Source organism: Phoca vitulina, unplaced genomic scaffold, assembly GCF_004348235.1.
Source record: "Phoca vitulina isolate PV1807 unplaced genomic scaffold, GSC_HSeal_1.0 scaffold1, whole genome shotgun sequence".
NCBI lineage: Eukaryota > Metazoa > Chordata > Mammalia > Carnivora > Phocidae > Phoca > Phoca vitulina.
In genome coordinates, this window is record NW_022589704.1 from 37,731,811 (window position 1) to 37,752,573 (window position 20,763).

General features: G+C 40.0%; 1 protein-coding gene across 6 annotated transcripts in view; it reads left to right on the forward strand.

Moving 5' to 3' along the window:
* ANKRD44 (ankyrin repeat domain 44) overlaps positions 1-20,763 on the forward strand; it is a 360,792-nt gene that overhangs the window by 229,832 nt on the left and 110,197 nt on the right. For all 6 annotated transcript variants that reach the window (XM_032405615.1, XM_032405624.1, XM_032405635.1 and 3 more), the window contains exons 8-10: positions 79-291; positions 8,839-8,917; positions 16,570-16,684. In XM_032405615.1, the coding sequence (XP_032261506.1) occupies positions 79-291; positions 8,839-8,917; positions 16,570-16,684 (407 nt within the window). The remainder of the gene's footprint in view (positions 1-78; positions 292-8,838; positions 8,918-16,569; positions 16,685-20,763) is intronic.

A 20,763-nucleotide genomic window follows, 5' to 3' on the forward strand; every position in this document is an offset into this window, starting at 1 on the left:
CCCTCCCACCCCCCCAACAGCAAATGCAATAAAGAGACTCCAGTGATTTTACCTGCCCTCTCTTGGATTCATTTACAGATCGACGAAATCAACATCTATGGAAACACGGCCCTTCACCTGGCCTGCTACAATGGGCAGGATGCTGTAGTTAATGAGCTGACTGACTATGGTGCTAACGTGAACCAGCCCAACAACAGCGGGTTCACCCCTTTGCATTTTGCTGCTGCCTCCACACACGGTGCTTTGTGTCTTGAACTATTAGTAAACAACGGGGCAGATGTTAACATCCAGGTATGACACTCTTAGTCTCTCTCTCTGCTAGATACCTCTGCATTGAGCCTCTGTTTGAGCAAAATCAACTCTTGTAAATGGTGTCCTGTTTTAGAATCGGAACTCTGAGTGCCTTGACTCCCACAGCCTTGTCCTATATTGGCCTGCTATGGAAACTTAGCTGTGTTGTTACTGCAGAAGTGGTAGGACCAGCTGGAAGGCACTGAGGTTCTAGCCACCTGCTTTTGGTAGCTTAGTGAATGTTCTGGAGCAAAGACTGGGTCCCAGGGATATTGACGTGGCCCAGTTTCTAACACGGAGGTGGATGTTGAGCTGATATGGCAGAGCTGCTGAGAATCAAAGGAAAGCCTAATGCAATGATCTCAGGTCTGTTCCTAACCCTGGCATGGCCCACCAAGGAGTTTCTCAGACACTTTCCAAGAGTAAACCCTAGGTAGTGACTATAGTAACGTAACATTGACCTAATAGTGGTCAACTGGTCCTAATCGTCTTTATTCAGCAAACTTACTGAGCACTATCTAGTGCCCTCTGTTTGGTTCTGAGGGAGCACTCCAGGATGAGCTATGAGCTCTGCTCTCAAGGAGTTTATAGTACGGTAAGGAAACCGTGTGCTCCGATGCTCATGAGACAAGAGAGAATGTAATGAGTGGCGTGAGAGAGTAATAGAGTATTGCAAACTATAAGAAGCAAGTCAACACTTGCTTCCTGCTTGGGGATCAAAAGTGACGCCTGCTTTTGAGCTGAGAGTCGGAAGATTGGTATCAGTTGAGATGAGAAGAGATAGAGTCTGAGAGAGGGCATTTCAGATGGAGAGAACCGCATGAACAAAGGGTTTGGGAGTTCCAGATAGGAAAAGCTCTGGGTAGACTCTAGGCTAGTAGTTAGCTCACTGTAACAGATAACCAAGAGGAACTTAGGCACTGCCCTCACCATCCAGGTTACATCACTGTGAACACATTTAGATTGTAGTGGAATATCCTCACCTGCACAAGGGACTTTGTGCTCATCCTCAGCTTCCCTTCTCCCCAGCACGCAGCAATCCTAAAGCAGGTCCCAGTGTATTCTGTCTCTGCTTTTGAAAAATGATTCTTTCTGAGATTTAATTTTAAGAATATTGTATCAATCCATTCTAATGACCTTCCCTATTCACTATTAAAATCTTTTTACATTTTTTCTTATAATTTCTAATAGTGGGGAAGTACGAGACAAATTTTCAGAAGAGCAATTTATTGAGCTTGAAGGGAGCAGAAATTGTATGAAAGAAAGGAGCCAGGAACAAGCTGAAATATGACTGGACCAAGGAAGAAGGCTTATCAACTGGCTGAGGGGTTTGGGCTTCTATAAGCTGCGGGGACCACTAGTCATAGAGGTCATGTGATCCAGACTGAGCATGGAAATAGTAATTTGGTCACAGAACACCAGAGACAGAAAACAGGAAGGAAAAAAATTGTATATATGATGACATAAACATTTTAAATGTTTATATGGCAAAACAAAACAAAAAAACCCAAAAAACAAAAAACCCTAACATATACAAAATTGAAAGAGGACCACCTCAGAGAAATGTTTCTGCATTATACATGATGAGCAAAGAGTTAATACGTTTAATATATAAAGAGCTCATATAAATCAATAAGAAAAAGTCTGATAACCTACTAGAAAATACATGTAAAGGCAGGTCACAAGAGAGCGAAAACAATATCCATTAAACCTATGAAAAATATACAGTATCATTAGTAATTAGAAAAATGCAAACTAATGCACAAGTATATTTGCCTTTAAGGTTGGCAAATATGAAAAAGACTAGTAATACCTAGTGTTATCTGTGAAAAAATTAATATGCAGTAAGTAAATATGATCTAATATTTAATTTTAAAAAAATTATGTGTCTGGGTTATATGCATAGAAAGAGAAAAATACTAGGAGTATATACCAATATATTATCACTGCAGAGAGGCAAAATTATGATTTGGATTTTTAGTTTCATTTTTATATATTTGTTTTAATCTTCTGATTGTGATACATAAGCATGTGTTATTTTTATATCCAGGTGAAAAAAAAAAACATTTTTGTTTTTATAAAAAGAAAATTCAGGTATAATGGACCTAGACAGAGGATACAATTAGAGAATAACTGGAAGTCGGTAAAACTCGTCTAGATAAGAGGTACTGAGGACAGGGGAGGGGGACAGCCAACAGAAGACAGAGGCTTTGCAAAAAGAAAATCAATGAAATTTGGTTGGATAGGAGTTGGAGGAGTTGAAGACAAGTGTAAGAACTGAAATCTGATTCAGAGGTGACAGAGCATAGGGGTTAAGTGTTCAGTTCTGAGGCTAGGCTGCCTCGATTCCAGTCCTAGCCTTGACTTTCAGTAATTATATAATCAGAAACAACCTCTCTTGGGTGTCTGTCTGTCTGTAAAATTTGGGAAATAGTAGCATCTTCTTCATGGAACCGCTGTGAGGATTAAACCAGTTATCTTATAGAAACTACTTAGAATGGTTTCTGCCACATGGCAAGCACTCAATAAACGATTATCGTTGTTAAGAGGGACATCAAGAGAAAGAGTAGGCTTACGAGGTAAACTGTTAAGTTTAGTTTTTTTTTTTTAAAGATTTATTTATTTGACGCAGCGAGAGAGGGAACACAAGCAGGGGGAGTGGGAGAGGGAGAAGCAGGCTTCCCACAGAGCAGGGAGCCCGATGCGGGGCTCGATCCCAGGACCCTGGGACCATGATCTGAGCTGAAGGCAGACGCTTAACGACTGAGCCACCCAGGCACCCCTGTTAAGTTTAGTTTTTGAGCAGGTGATTTTGAGCCTTTAGTACAGCCAGTCTGAGAAAACCAATGGTGGAACATGTGACCCTCCAGCATGGGAGAGCAGAAAAGAATAGAAGAAAAAACTTAGGCTGCCTCATTCACACAGGTGCAGGATCTTGGAAGCTGGAAAAGGATGAGGTCACCCAAGGAGAGAGTATGTCATAACATGAGTAGAGAAAGGGATGGAGGGTGCCAGGATCCATTTAGTCTTAGGATCGGGAGGAAGAGGAGGAAGAACCAGAAAACAGATGAAAAAAGAAGAGTTAAAGAAAATAGAAAGGAAATAGAGGGGAGTACAATGTCTTCATGGAGGTAGAGAACAGGCAGAAATGAAGAAGCAGAATAGATAAAGAGAATTTCAGAGTTCCATATCTTGTAAGTGGAGCCCATCCAAGGTCCTAAATGGGGGTAAGGGAAGGTGTACGGGGGCATCAAGGAGATCAAAGAACTGTAACCCGAGGTGGGAAGAGTCATCGTATAGTGTTGAAGTCACAGAGGATGGTGGTGAGAAGACAGGAGGTTAACAGGTGGCCGAACTGGCAGTGTCCCCGAAACTTGTGATGCTTGTATTGCCATGCTGGTATCTGAAGGACATCCTCCAATTCTCCAAAGAAAGGAAAAGTATTACTGAAGTTAAATAAAGTAGCTCTCTTCACCAGCCCTCACTTAGTTAATTCAAGGGGTTTTCTGATGCTCTCCATTCCCCTTTTGAAAGCATGCTGACTGATGCTCTCAGTGTGCCTGATAGCAAGGCTAGAAAGCTACTTTCTGGAACACCCACCTGCTCCCCCCAGTTACCTGACCCGGTGCTCAGTTCAGAGTAGTTTAGGGACTCCAGCTATATATGGAGTGTATGGCAGTTTATGGCAGCCTTGTCCCCCATAAAATAGACCTGGAAAGCATGGCTCCTTAATTTTAATAATTAATTTTCCCCCATAGACTGCTAATCATCAGTAGAATATGAGAAATACCTTTTTTTAAAATCTGAGACTTAGGTTTATATATTATCTGATCTACATAAATGGGACTTTGGTTAAAATCTAGCCTTCTCCCTCAGTCTCCTTTCATCTCCTGTTTACATCCTCTGGTTTCCTTCTCTTGAATCCTCCTTCACGATTCCTGATGCACTCTGGAGGCACGGATCGTCTACCATTTCCGTGGAGCCATTTGTCTGACTCTGGATGTGGCTTTCTAATTGAAGTTGTTATCTCTCTGTACCATATTGCTCCTTGGATTTTGAAAGTGTTTGTAGATCACAAGACAATTTGTATTTGTTAAGATTTTCTGAAGTTTGGGGGAAAGAGCATATTGAAACATAACCAGTACCCACCCACATGTTCACTTTGTTTTCCTCTATCCTCACAAAATACTAAAAGTGATGTCTTCATGAGCAATTACAAGACAATGGAGAGAGAAGGAAGGATGTGTGTCCTGCGCACATTTTACAATCCTTCACTTTCCTTAGATTGACCATGGCCCTGTCTCTGACTTTGTAATGTTGGTTTAATTGTGATAAGTAATAAAGACACAATACTTTATACAATAATCCACTGAAGGTTCACTTGTATTTTGCAAATAGGAAGAGCATGAGAAGATACAAAATAATTTTTCTTCTCCATTACAGACTACATTGTAATACCTGTAACATCCCAAAACTCTTTCTAGAAGCGTTCAAAATGTTAAAGAAGGCACTAAATACATAGCTCTTCCAAATAATGCTTAGATGGATTTAGAAATTACCCTTCCCTGGTTGCCTACCTCCCAGTCACTAACATTCAGACTGCCCATGGTCTGAATTCTTTTCTGTCCCTGGGCCCTTAGGTGAGCAGGTGTAGACGTTGTAATAGACGTTGTAAATGGTGAACCATTTGAAAAATTGGACTACGTATGGCTTTTTTGCAAATTAGGGTTTTAGATTGCTCTTCCCTTGAATTAGGAGGCCCTTTTGGGCTTCTGACACATTTCCCCTAACCCCCTGCAGGCTGGCTCTCTTGCCTTCTAGTAAGGCCACTGAGCTGTGTGACTCCAGGAGGCCCATGCCACAGACAACACAATGCCTTCAAGTTCCTGGGTGGTAACAATGTCTTTGAGTTTAGGGAAGGTTTGGGGGATGTTGGAGGATGAGGAAAGAAGGCATTTGGTGTGGAAGACATGAATGGATTTCTGAGGAGAATGGTGGTGAAGGAAATTGAAACACTCCATTTAGTTCAAGGATTAATCTTCCTTGAAGGATGCTAAATTCTGCCCTGAAAGAGTACTGATATTCGTAAAATATTCTTAGTCTTTTTTGGTTTTCCTTCATGACCATGGCTGAGCCATGCCTAAATCAATAGAAGGGCTTCTTGCGTAATTAAAAAAACCTCAAAATAACATAATTTTCCGAGCCCTAACTCTGATGGGAAAATGAGTCTAGAAATGGGAAGGAGACTAGAAATTAAGAAAAAATCTTATAAAAGCAAAGCTTTGAATAAATGGAAGAATTGAACATATCCTCTCCTTTGACAGTGCAATGAATATTTTATCCTTGTCTGAAGTTCTTAAAACAGCAGTAACAGCAAGTCCCCCCCATGTGACAAATTTCTCAGGCAGATAATGAAACTCAGTAGGATCCCTAGTCTCAACCTGAATATCCTGAGTTCTAACTAGTAAAGACTAAATAAAAAGTATTATCCTTTGACCTTCATTAGTTTCCAATGGTTTTTTGAAATAGCAAGTTCCTTTTACATCCAAACCATGTAAGCACAACTGTTCCAAAATGGCTCCGTGATATTCTCAGTGCTTCCTGTCCCCACCTCCCCCACCTTCTGCCACTATATCCCTCAGGGGAAAAAATCAGCTCAGGACTGGACTTGGTGATAGGTGAACCCAGGCAAAGATAGATCTGATATAGCTGTCCTTTGTATTTTACCAAAATTTGGTTGTCTATTTATTTGTCCTTTTACCAAAGGCACAAACACTCCATGGGAGAAAAGGGTGTGGTGTTTGTACCCCTGAAATGGAACCAGCTTTGTAAACTGCACACCACAGAAACTGGTTACTTCTGCTTTGGCTCTGGCTACAATTTAGGTAGTTACTACCAAGTTGGTGGTTATTCCCTGGTAAAGCCTTTAAGCTATTTTCTAGACATGGAAAAGTGCTTAGCTAAATATTTATAAAGATATTATCTAAGCACTGAAATATTTATGGCTTTATATATATTTAACTAAATGCTAATTAGTTATGTTTTTGATTAAATTTAAGAGAAAATATTGGAGCAAAATTTAAAGAAATAGCACCACCTAGGGACAGGTTAATGTCAACTCGGCGATTTCTGTAATTGTGTCCCCTTTCTCTTGGTTGCTGCTCCTTTTCCTCTAAAAATACCATTTCAGTAAAGCTTCAAGCTTACTTCCATCTTCCTTTCTCAATCTTTTCTGACTCTGGTTATAATCATATTAGATGAGAAAAGATCCTATTTCCCCCCATCTACCTGATGACTTTTCACTATAAAGATTCGATGCACTTAACTATTCTGATTAACTCTTTCCTTGGCAAAGATTGTGCACAACTCCTTTCTTCCTTTCTAAGGAATAGACTTACAGGATATAATAAAAATTCTTCTGTTAAACCCTTGTTGTTTTATAAGCTGTTCCAGCCCCCTCAGTCTAAAGCAGTGGCTCCTAAACTTTAATGTGCTGTGCAGGTTAGAAATGGGGATCCCTTTATCCCAGTTCTGATTCAGTGGTCTGGGTTAGGGCACAGAACTCACATTTCTAACAAGAGCCCCAGGTGGCTTAGATGCAATTAGTCCTTGGTTCACTCTGAGAAGTACTTGTTCAAGTGATTATTTGTTCCCATTTTGAAGTTTTTAAAACAGAGAGTCATTTTTTAAATGTTTTTTAGGTTGCTATGTTTTCCTTTTTTTAAATTAAGATAGTTTCTTATTTGAATATAGTCGACATACAATGTTTTAGCTGTACAATATATTAGTTTCAGGTGTACAATATAGTGATTCACTTTCTCTAGACGTTGTGCTGAGCTCACCGCAAGTGTAGCTCTCATCTGTCACCGTACGAAGCTCTTGCAGGATCATTGACTCTATTCCCTATGCTATGCCTTTTATTCTCTGACTGGAAGCTTGTGTCTCCCTCTCCCCTTCACCCATGTTGCCTATCTCCCTACCCCCTTTCCTCTGGCAACTATCAGTTTCTTCTCTGTATTTATGAATCTGTTTCTGTTTTTTGTTTTGTTTATTAATGTTTTATTTTTTAGATTCCACATATGCGTGAAATCATATGGTATTTGTTTTTCTCTGTCTGACTTATTTCACTTAGCATAATACCCTCCAGGTCCATCCATGTTGTCACAAATGGCAAGATCTCATCCTTTCCATGGCTGCATAATATTCCTCTGTGTGTGTGTGTGTGTGTGTGTGTGTGTGTGTGTGTGTGTGTGTGTACGCAATACATCTTCCATATCCATTCATCTGTCAATGGACACGTAGGTTGCTTCCACATCTCCGCTATTACAAGTAACACTGCAGTAAACGTAAGGGTGCATATATGTTTTCGAATTAGTGTTTTCATTTTCTTTGGGTAGATACCCGGTAGTGGAATTACTAGATCATATGGTATTTCTGTTTTTAAGTTTTTGAGGAACCTCCATACTGTTTTCCACGGTGGGTGTACCAGTTTGCATTCCCACCAACAATGCATTTTAAAGCACAGGTATATGGGTTTCATTACAAAAATAAACGTGCATTTTTGAAATCTCATATTTAAGACTTTGGAAAATGTTTCTCCTGAGAGTTAGAAAAATAATAGCTACATCTATTTCTTCCTTTTTTTTTTTTCTTTTATTAACAGTACCTGAATGAAAGGATGCACTCTGTCTATGGGGGATACTTAATATTTTCTTTTGGGTATTACTATTTTTAGATGAAATTCTGTAAATGACTGTTTCTTAATAAATGTGTAGGACTTTAGTATTTGGTGTAATGATGATCAGTCTATAGATTCTATACATTTTTCATGTTTTGGCTTAATCTATATCAGGGAGTTCCATTATTTATATTTTAAATAATAAAGAGATGTATGAATTCAGCACATGCCCAGGGGATCATTAAAATGGCCATTTGCTAAACCATTGTATGTCTTAATCTTATGATTTCTAATGACTTAATTGAAGCAAGCGTTTCTGTTTTGGAACAACCAGAAGTGTCATTTTCTATGGAATCAGAATGCAGGGAGTGGTGGAATGCTTCAGGTCCATTTTGAGAGCTACAGTTATTCATAGCAGTTCAATCAACTTCAGGTTGGACAGGACCAAGCCAGTTAGCACATCATTTGTCTTTACTCGTATACTTCAGACAAAAGTTGAAAAAAAAAATGCCTTGAAACCATCTTCATCAGTAAATCACAAGAGAGAAAAAAGCATTTTGGATGATTGCGTCAGTTTGAAACAGGGTAGTTTAAAAATTGTCAGTGTAACTAGAAATTTCACATTTCTTCTCTAAAATAATTTTTACCTCTCTAAGCTTCTTTACAATGGGATGTTAGGAAGTAACTTGAGATATTATATATGCTTTTTCTTTTGCTTTCAAAATTATCTTTTACCTTTTTAAGTTTTTATTACACTTTTAAAAACATCTGAATTGACATTTTATTTTCAGGGCATTGATAGTAGTATCCATAGGGATGTTTCAGATTGACGTCACTGATCCATTGTTTCTCTCCCCCTCATTTTTTAGAGTAAAGATGGCAAAAGTCCACTGCATATGACAGCTGTCCATGGAAGGTTCACACGGTCACAAACCCTCATTCAGAATGGTAAGAGAGATCCTTCCACAGTGTTGTTATTTAGACAGTGTCCTGATCTGAGTGTGGCTGTCAGTTATCTGAACATGAAAGATGATGCTCTGTTTTAGATGACAGTCTGTTTTATTAAGCTTAGATTTACACCATCTTTTGATGCACTTTGCTAAAAGCTCTTTTTCAGACATATCATCACCATCCAGCTTAGGAGTGAGAACATCAAGCCACTGTTCCTCAGTTAATTCCTAGTCAGTCAAAGAACATATGATTTTGAAACTGGAAATGATGTATTTATATAGGCTTAAGGTCCTGCACTTTTCACTCTGAAACTAATACAGATAACTGTCATACATTTTCTAGCAGCAAATCTGAATTATTTTTAAGCTTTAGAATTCACCATAGTTTCCTAAGTTAAAACTCTTTAAGCTACTTGGGCAAAGGTAGGAAAAACAAGGTGAGTCAGAGGAAAAGCAGTTAAGTGCATGATATAAAAGATGATAAAGTCACAGGCTTGATAGAGACCTTGGAAAGTCACATAATCTAGTAATTTTCCAGGCTCACAACAAAGGTATACTTGAACCACTGGGTTGTCTCTGTAGCCAAAGTACTAGGGAGTATCACTTCATATTATGGTTCCTAATGCTATTATGGGTCACGGCCAGCATCTGTGAGGGGATTGACCTTGACCACACAACTACTGCTTTCTTAGCAAATCTTAGAGACAATTAAAAAAAAAATAACAGGTTTAGTCCAGATTTTATGCTGACATTTCAAGTTCAGCAATTCCTAAACTATCTTTAGTTGACCCACATTTGTACTTCTCAAAATTCTGGCATTAGTCAATTTCTTGGACCTGTCTTTTTCTCATCTATAAGAATTTTGGATGAATTGTTAGTGATACTATGTTACATCCTCGGCACTCAAGTCATAAAACCAAAAAGTTACTTGACATGTGGATGGAAGATCAGCCAGGGAAATTATGCTTAGGAAGCAAAATTTCTGCAGCAAAGCAAAGGAAATTTATAAGCATTTCAGTGTAACTATAGGAGACAATAAATCCTGACAAGTTTCCAATGAGCAAAGGAAGGTAAAATGAAAATTAACTGCACAACAACCATTAATTCTAATTTGAAATATGTGGAATGTCTTTGACATTCACTTTATTGAAGGGGACACTTTAATTATTTTGTTTTGCTTGAAGTAAACAAAGGGAGATGGGGAGTGACCCTAGAGTCTCTCCTTCTCACACTCTCCTTCTCACACTTTTCTCATCCAGTGTATTTCTCAACTGCTTTTTTTTTTTTTCCAGAAAGTGTCCACTGGCTGAAAAATAAATAAAACTAGGGAGATATTTGGTATCCATTTTTAAAAATATAGTGTGAATGTAATCAGTGGGCCTTATCTCTGATCAGAGAAAGAGCAAGTTTTCTCCTTGTAAGCACTGCCTTCCCACAGGTCCGTCCCTGTGGCCAGACCATCCTGGCCATCTCCTTTGAATCAAGGCCATGACCCATCTCCCCATGTAATGCTAGTGTGCTGACAACAGTCTGGAGATGCTGCTGGCTGCTTTGACCTCTCCAAAAGCCATGCCTGTGGACCGGAAAGACTCCCATGCCCTCTCTGGACATCGCTGTAGACTTACGAGTTGGGATGAGATCTGAAAGAGAACCCATCTCTTGTCCTCAGTGATCAAGGAGCTTGTTTCAGAGCATTCTTGGCTGACCTGGCATCTTGCTGGTGGCTCAGGTGGGGTCCAGGGGCCCAAAATGATGAGCTATAGTGGCTATAATATATAGCCCATTATATATAATGATAAAGCTAACATTGATTGAGTGTTCACCCTGTGCCAGGCATTTGGGTAAGCACTCCACATAAACCCATGAGAAAGAGGTGCTATTGTCATCTCCATTTCAAAGATGGGGAAAGTGATGGAGGTTGTCGCTTCCATCAGGATACATGGCTGGTATGTTGAGGAACAGGGATTGAAACACAGCTAGTCTAACATCAGAGACTGAAATTTCAACCACTACCCTTACAAATGCATTCTTTGGATGAACAATGGCATGTTAAAAAAAATTTTTTTTCAAAAGATTTATTTATTGGTCAGAGAGAGAGAGAGAGAGAGAGCACACAAGCAGGGGGAGTGGCAGGGAGAGGGAGAAGCAGGCTCTCCGCTGAGCAGGGAGCTCGATGCAGGGCTCGATCCCAGGACCCTGGGATCATGACCTGAGCCGAAGGCAGACGCTTAACCGACTGAGCCACCCAGGCGCCCCTAAAAAATGTTTTTTAACTTGAATTTTATTTACTTTAAGAGTCACTTATATCTAGAGTAGAGTCATCCCTGTAGAAGGATGATTTGGCATTCTCTTCTCTCAGCTGACAATTCTTTGCATTCATTACGTGTGAGAACTGTGAGTTCTTCCATTTGACATTTCAAAAAATGCCCTTAGGGAGAAGAATAGGAAGCTCCTTTCTTTCCTCCTGTTTGTTGGCTTCCTTCTGGGAAAAATCCAGAGGCTCACATCCCCAGACCTGGTGTGTGTCCTCCAGAGTGGGTCACTGCACAACAGGACCCTGAACGCCGGTCCCACGTGGGGACATCGGTTGGCTCCCTAAACCAACAGAGCATGCTACTGAGGAACATTCTTTGTATTTATTTGTGAAATCACCCTGGTGTTTGGACTTTGTATGACATTTCTCTGCTTCCCTGACTGTTCTCTATTCTGGGTTATTCTTCATAATAACTTTTTCCAGAATCATTCAGTATTGGTAAGACAATTGCCAAAAAAGAACAAAAAAAGAAAGAAACAAAAAACCAAACACACACACACACACACACCTCTTTTATTTTTGTAGATAGTGAGCAAAGACTGCCTCTGCTGTTCAGTCACGTTGTTTGTTGTCTGAAGCTGGGTTGTCGCAGCCAGAGAGGGAAAGAACTGAATGAAGAAACAACGTGATGGCAGAAGGCATTTGATCCAGCCATTTGCACTAGGCCACCGCCTCAGATGCTGTCCAGCAGGTTACAAGAGTTCAAAAATGATGTTTTCTTCACAGAAGCTTTAAAAATAGAGTTTGAAAAGGAAGAGTCCAGTGATAGGTTAGGATGATTCATTGTGAGATTTTTGACCTTTTGGCTCACGAATCTTCCGAGGCAATTTAATAAGATGACCATTTTTGTTTGTGCAGGAAAAACTAACTTCACATGAATGCTTACATAATGCTGCATAAATTATCCCTTCTGACATGCTTTGCATTCTTCTAAACTCATAAATGTTAATTTCCCTCATTAATTGTCAATAATCAATTAGTATCATTTGACTTGCAAGCTTCAAATGAGTAGTAAAGATATTTAATTTGCATGCCAGGCAAATCTTAAAGATTTTCAAGTGAAAATGGAAAGGTTTGGGGAATAACTATAAAATAGAAATTCATTCATCTAGAGGTTCTACTTTTTTTAAAAAAAGATTTTATTTATTTATTTGACAGAGATATAGAGAGAGAGCACAAGTAGGCAGAGTGGCAGGCAGAGGGAGAGGGAGAAGCAGGCTGTCCGCTGAGCAGGAAGCCTGACACGGGACTCGATCCCAGGACTCTGGGATCATGACCTGAGCCGAAGGCAGCCGCTTAACCGACTGAGCCACCCAGGTGCCCTAGAGGTCCTACTTTAATATAAAACATATTTCTGAATAACAAATTCAGTCTCTCTTTTATTTTTCCACTAGTTATGATGTTTCTCTGAAATATATTTTAAGTGACAACAAAAGCATATGTTGAAGATAATTAAATATATTTTTACAGTTTTAAACTGACTTATGAGGGGCGCCTGGGTGACTCAGTTCGGTTCAGCATCTGACTCTTGATTTCGGCTCAGGTCGTGATCTCAGGGTCGTGGGTTCAAGTCCCTGTTTCGGGGGAGCCCTGCATTAGGCTCTGCACTGGGCATGGAGCCTGCTTAAGATTCTCTCCCTCTCTCTCTGTCCCTCTCCCCATTTGCACGCTCTCTCTCTCTCTCTCTCTAAAAACAAACAAATAAATAAATAAAATGTTAAACTGACTTATGAAATAGTAGTAACAACAAGAAGAAACTTTATTAGTTCAACCCCTTACCCTTTCCAACATTTTTCACTCTTTTCTTTCCCTACCCAATTTTTGGCATATTTGGGGCTGATAAACATAGAGGTTCTAACACTTCTTAAGAAGGTTTGGTGCCTCTTGACTGGGAAGGACATGTAGTGTTACAGTGTTTGTCCAGGGCAGAGGTTTCCCTGGAGTCTGGGGATCTGCCTCCCACATCTCCCAGGATCAGTCCTGGGGGTGGACCATTTAGGCCAACCACTGTGGGCAGTTCGTAGACAGATACATGGACCCTGGATTATTCTGCAGTATCCATGGAGACAGTATTGCAAATAGTTTACGTGTGTCAGTTTCTTTATTGTCAGGATGTGGGGGAAGCCTTTCTAATCTCAATGCAAAATCTAAATATAATAATAGAAAAGGTATGAATTCCAAAAATAGGTTTTTTTCAGACTACAAGAACAAAGAAAAATGAAGATGTAGGGGGGAAATATTTGTAATATGTATTACTGATAAATGGTGAATCTCCTAAATATTTTAAGAGCCCTTGAAAATCAAGGAATAAAAGACCACACACACACACAAACACACACACAAACACACACACACACACACAGAAAAGTGGTCATGAACAAATAGTGCATGGAAAAAGATAAACAAGTAGTCCTTCAGTATATTAAAAGATGCTCAATTTCCTTAATATGAGAAATGCAAATGAAAACTATACTGAAATATTACTCTCACCTATCACATGGCCGGTATTCAAAGGCTTGACTAGGCTGTGAGGAAAACACACTCTCATACATTGCTCATGTGAGCAGCAAAATGGCACAGGACCTATAGGAGGAAATGTGGCAAAATTGAACAAAACCACATACTCATTTCTTTGACCTAGAAATCCCCTTTCTAGGAATTTACCCTGAAGATACACTCAACAGATAGGAAACAATATATGCATGAGGTTATTCACTGCAGCATTCCTGATGATAGCAAAATGATATTTACTACCTAAATGCTTATCCATACCAGACTGGTGTACTTAACTAGTATCTCCATGCAATGGAAAGCAGTAAAGCTGTACAAAAATGAAGAAGACCTCCAAGAAGTGATTTTTAGGAGTGAATTCCAGGATATATTGTTAAATAAAAAAAGAAAAAGAAAGCAGGGTAGTTTGTGTGTTTATTTTTAAAAGATTATTTATTTATTTGTCAGAGAGAGAGAGAGCGAGCACGCACAAGCAGGGAGAGTGGCAGGCAGATGGAGAGGGAGAAGCAGGCTTCCCATTGAGCAGGGAGCCTGATGGGGGACTCGATCCCAAGATCCTGGCATCACGACCTGAGCTGAAGGCAGACGCTGAACCGACTGAGCCACCCAGACATCCCACTGTGTGTTTATTTTTACAAAGAGAAACACAGAAAGCATATACCAAAACTAATGAAAATGATTACTGTAGAATGTGGTTGAGAACGAAGTAGAAGGGATGGAAATGAGAGTGAGCCTTAAAAATATATATATAATTTTGACTTCTGAGACATGTGAATTTTTTACATATTAATAAAATAAAGCCAAAAGCTGGTAAAAAATTTGAAAACAAACAGAATCAAACGAATCTCAACTATGTATCCAGTTAATAATACAAGCATACAGAATAAAGAATTCAGGTAACTTTTGAACAAAGTACTCCCTATTTATGCTAAAATCCTTGCTGGAAAATTTGTTGGGAAATAGGATATTTGCACAGCCTCAAAGTACCACCCACAAGTTGTTTGTTAATTACAAAAGGGAAAAGACATTTGCAATGGCAAGTGCTGGTGGGCATCACCTTAACTAAATAATCAAGCCCCTTTTCTTATTGTGGTAAAATATATATAACATAAAAAGTTGCTGTTTTAACTGTATTTAAGTGTACAGTTCACTGGCACTAAGTACACTCTCATTTTGTGTAAACAACACCACTGGTCAATTCTAGAACTTTTTCATCTTCTGAAACTGAAACTGTACGCGTTGCAAGTTATCAAAATTGGCATCATCCGGTGGACTAACCTGACCTTATGTGTATGTCGTGGAGAGGCAGTGGGACGTGCACATCAGCTCTGCGGTAGTCTTGCCAAAATGTTCTGAATCGAATAGAGGAAGTAATCAGACAACTCTAGAATGCAGGACATTCCACCCCACTCCTGGCTTGACCTCCAAAGATATCAATGACATGAGACATGGATGGATGGATAGATACATAGATAGAGAAAAGGCATGAGGATTATTTTAGATTAAAGGAAACTAAAGGGACATGACAAACCAAATGGTAGCAGAATCTTTTGTTGGGTCCTGGATTTAAAAAACTAACAGCCATGGTGCATATTTTGGGGATAATTGGAGAAATTGGAATATGTTGTATATTACATAAAATTATGATATCAACATTAAATTTCTTTTTTAAAAAGATTTTATTTATTTATTTGACAGAGAGAGAGACACAGCAAGAGAGGGAACACAAGGAGGGGGAGTGGGAGAGGGAGAAGCAGGCTTCCCGCTGAGCAGGGAGCCTGATGGGGGCTCGATCCCAGGACCCTGGGATCATCACCTGAGCTGAAGGCAGACGCTTAACAACTGAGCCACCCGGGCGCCCCTAAATTTCTTGAGTATACTAATAGAATTGTAGTTAGGTGGGAGAATGTCTTTGTTCTTAGGGGTAAAATGTCATGATGTCTAACTTATTTTTAAATGGTTAAAGAGACCAGGGCACCTGCGTGGTTCATTCGGTTAAGCGTCTGCCTTTAGCCTAGGTCATGATCCCAGGGTCCTGGGATCGAGTCTTGCATTGGGCTCCTTGCTCAGCAGGAACCCTGCTTCTCCCTCTGCCTGCAGCTCCCCCTGCTTGTGCCCTCTCACTCTCTCTCTGACAAATAAATAAAAAAAACTTTTTAAAAGTGGTTAAATAGACCAACTGTATTTATATATATATTTATGAAAAGGGGAGAGAAAGAAAGAAATGTAGTAAAATAAAAAGTTGGGAAAAAGAAGTAAAATAAGACAAAATAAGATGAAAATACTATATAATTAAAAGGACTGTTGATTAATATGGTAGTTTTTATAAATATAGATATTTCCAGTTCATAGTTATATATTTACTCATTTTACTCATATTTTAAACCAAATAATCAAACTACATAAAGTATTTTCTTGAACTTTCTATTCTCTTTGGTTCTGATGCTTTAGTATAAAGTTTATGTAGGTCTTTAATCAAGCAGGTAAAATTAAAATTGGGTGTATCTTCAGAATTACATTTTATGGGATTTGATAACTTTGTCCCTTCAGAGCAGGAATTTAGTTGTGAGATTTTAGATCCTTAAATAAGACAATATGGAAAGCCTTCTCAAAAGCATTTCTAATAGACTTCGCTCTATGCAGACTTACTACTACTACTTCAGATGGTGCCCTGTCCCCTGGAAAGGCATTCTTGTACTTGGATCAGAGATGTACAGAGAGGGGGAAGAAGTCAACATTCGGACAACATGAGAGACTGGCATAGAATGTAGTATCTGAATCCGCCGGAATCCTTATGTTATCCTGTATTAAAACATCTCTTTCAGGCGGTGAAATTGACTGTGTGGATAAGGATGGCAACACTCCTCTCCATGTGGCTGCAAGATACGGTCATGAGCTTTTGATTAACACCTTAATAACCAGCGGAGCTGACACAGCCAAGTAGGTTACTGCAAAAATACGGTAGAATAATTGCCACATGTGGGAATACTGCCAAGGGGATCTGCCATGTAGTAGACAGTTTCCATTAATCTAGGTTAAGGTGGATCTGTACCGTTATGCTAAATACAAATTAAATTTGCACTAAATTAAGTGACTTTTAATGACAGATGCAAGGAAGAACCAATTTTATTTTCAGCTATATTAGAAAGAGGACTATTCCAGTGGTTTTAATTAAGGAGACTTGAACTCTATTCCTAACTCTACTTTCTAATATTCTGTTCTTTCCAGTGTTCAGTATTGGTTAAGCAGGAAGAATAAGACATAATTGGGCAAATTCAGAATTTATTCAGGGTGCTTGCTCAGTTTTGATGATAGAAGTAGGGGGTACCGCTGAGTAAATCTGCTACATAGAGAAGGGGGACTGACTTCATTTTACACTTCAATTCCACAAGAATATAAGCATTCGAACAAGTCAGTCATAGTGCTAGGTGCTATGGGAAATTTCAGAAATAAGTCACCTGGTCGGTACCTTTAAGGAGCTAATAATTTTGTTAGAGGCCCAAGGCCCTCTTAAGACAAAGAACCATGCAAGACAGTATATACTAAAATATAAAATAAATATATAAATATCTATATAAATATAAATAAAATCCTAAATGAGGCAGGACTTAAGTGGCAAAGCATTCAGGGTAGACAGTATATGCCATTGAGTGTAGACAGGAGAGAGCTCAAAGGTGGCCAGAGTTTCCAGAAAAGCCTTCAAGCAGAAGGTGAGTTTTAGGCAGGCTTTGAAGGATGACAATTACTTGAGTAGAGCAGGGGTGGCAGACATCCTGAGCAGGGAGGAAAGCAGGAACAAGAGTTGAAAGAGTACAATTCCAGGACGCTCTGCCCTGGGCAGTATCATGGGTGGTTGGGAGCTCAGGCTTTCATGGGCACTACATGGGCTCCAATCCAAGCTACCTTGCCTGTGAGCTGTGTGACCTTGAGCCTGTTGCTAAAGCTCTCTGTGCTTCGGTTTCCTCATTTCAAAAATGGGAGTAATAACAGTACTTGCCCATAGGCGTGTTATGAGGATTAAAGGATTTAATTACTAGTAAAGCTCTCTGGTATAGGTAAAGATCAATGTATGAGTTCTATAAATTATTGCCTAACATTATTAAACAAGATAATCCATGTTAAAAGCTCTTTGAAGAATGCCTACCACAGAGGACGCTATCAACAACTATTATTTTATTACTTAATAATATGTAGTAGAACCAAATTCAAGAGAGCTGTAAATAACTGAATAAAGAGTGTAGCTTTGATCACAGAGACTGTGGGTAGTAAAAACTAAGTTTTCAGGAGAACAATATAAGAGCACTGTAGCATTAGGAATTCTATTTTATTTGCCAAGGTTGTGCAACAGAATTGAAAATCTTGCTTGAGAATAAGCCAAAATTTAAATGGTCCATGGAAGGCCCTGGTGGGTTCCAGCAACCTCCTAGGGCCCCAGTCTAGTGGCAGGAACAAGATCCAGAGCAGACGATTCAAGTACTGTGAGGTTTGTACCACACTGTGGGAACATTCAGGGAGACACTGACTCTGTGGGTTTCACAAAAGAGGTGACATTTCAGCAAAAAGAAGGACGGGTAGGAGTTTGTCCAGTAAACAAAACTGTGTGAGGTAAAAAAGATAGAGGGAAAGCAAGGAAGGACATTCCAGGAAGAGAGAACAGTATTTACAAAGGCACAAACATGTGAATGTGTTGAAAGCAGATTGCCAAGCCTGGATCATCTGATGTGTGTGGAGAAATGGAAAGAAATGAGGTGGGAAGGCAGGAAGAGCCACATCATGAAGGACCTTGCATGTCCCGCTAAGGAGTTGAATTCTGTTCTGAGGCATTTGGAAGCTGTTAAAGAATTATAAGTGGATGTAGGGAACGTTGTGTCTCATGATCCCATTTGTGGGTGAGAAAGATCACTCTGACAATAGCCCACACGTGGGGGAGGTGGTCCAGACCAGGGACATGTGGTGGCCTCTTGCAAATGTCCAGGGAGGAGAAGATGAGGACTTGGACTCAGGACCAGGCTGGGGGTGGAAAGAGAGGGTCACGCTGACAAACAGTAAGAGCAGTGGGCTGTCTCCTTTCAGAAGAAAGGAATCCACTTACAGTCAAAGAACCTTTTTGACTGGGCTATTGCAAGTTAAAAGAAGCATCTCAGTCTTGTGGAAAGAGCACTGTCCTAAGATTCAGGGAGCTCTTACTGGATTCTGAGTTCCCCACCAGATCATGGCTACTCAAAGCCAGAGATCATAAATGCTCTGCGTTCATTAAGCAGGAGTCAAATATCTAGGCACATCCACTTCACCGGTGATATGTTAATATTTTCAGTGGTAGTTTTCTTTCAACTCAGGGCCACTTGGGGAATTTTAACCAAACATCCATGAATTTCTTTCGTTTTTTTTTTTTTTTTTAAGATTTTATTTACTTATTTGACAGAGAGATAGAGAGAGCGGCAGGCAGAGGGAGAGGGAGAAGCAGGCTCTCCGCTGAGCAGGAAGCCTGACGCGGGACTCGATCCCAGGACTCTGGGATCATGACCTGAGCTGAAGGCAGCCGCCCAACGGACTAAGCCACCCAGGCGCCCCAAACAACCACGAATTTCTGATTTTCTTTCAGATTTGGATCCACTTGAGTGAGAAATGGGGCCCACTACTTACTTAAAATTTCCCTAAACACATTTGCTCAGTAAGCACAAGGTTCATTTCTTTGTAATTATTTTGCCTTCAGTTTATGCGAGCACACAACATGTGGCAAAAGTGCCTTAGAGATGGCATTGTTGTTCAAGTAGCCTTTCCTTCCACTGCCTGTGCCATGTCCTGGGGATGCCACGAGGCAAACATTGTCCCAGCCTCAAGGAGCCACATCTGGTTATGTCACAGCGTATCTGGGGATAAGAATGCTCCCTGCAGTAAACAGTGGTTCATTAGGCCGCACTCACGCACGCACGTGTGTGTGTGTGTGTGTGTGTGTGTGTGTGTAGTACATGGGGAGGGAAATCACCTGAGGGGAAATGTCAAGATGGGGGAAGGAAAGTTGGAGAAGATTAACTTTGCTAAGAGCCCTCAGAAAATCACTGTTCTCTGGGTTTCTTGTAGATCCACGTGGAGTAGCTTACTAAAGGGGAGAAAAGTAGGACTTTTCCCTCTATTAATAAGTAAACAAATAGCATTTATGAAAATAACCCATCCTCATTCATTAACAATATGACCAAATATATTTTAAAAGATCTCTATATGACAAGTGTTATGGTCATTACTTTCTTATGAATTTGTTTGAATCTCATTCTCGGGCCTGATGAAATGTTTTTGATATTCTTCTTCCTTCTCTGGGCTTTAAGTCAGAGCACTTTCTGCAGCTTCTCAGTGCTCATGCAACTTTATGTGGTGCCAAAGCCCTCTGGTTTTTTTTCTTTAACTTTTTTTAGGTTTGAGACACTTGTCTCTGGGATTTTAATGTCTTCTACCTTACTGATTCTGCCTCAACTGCAGCAAAATGAGGGGTATTATAGTTATGCAGGTAACTAGTTCTGCCATCTGTTCATTCACTAAATGTTCGCTGAAGGTCTGTGACGTCTCACCCGCTGCATCAGCTTCTGGGGGCAGCGTTAGCTTCTGGGGGCTGCGTCAGCTTCTGGGGTTGTAGGAGTCCCTGCCCTCAAGGAATTTATAATTCACCGGGGGCAAGAATTAAACAAGCAGTTATAATCATGCATGCAAAGTGTGATGCAAGAATCACTGGGCACCACTGGATACCACTGGATACAGAACGTATGTTGGACATAGCAGGGCTGGGGTGGGGGGGGCTTCTGGGAAGAGCAGTGCTTAATGGAGACTGCAGGGTTAATAGCAGTTAGTTAGGTCGTGGTACTGAGAGACTTGCAGATCCCAGGTATAGACTTAAGTTATTTTTATTAGAGTGTTACTTGAATATGTATAAATGTGAAACTCGATAGAGACTCCTTAGGGTTTGCCTCTCCTATATCAGTAAGTCAAAAAAAAAAAAAAAATTATGGCATACGTGCAAACAGCAGTCA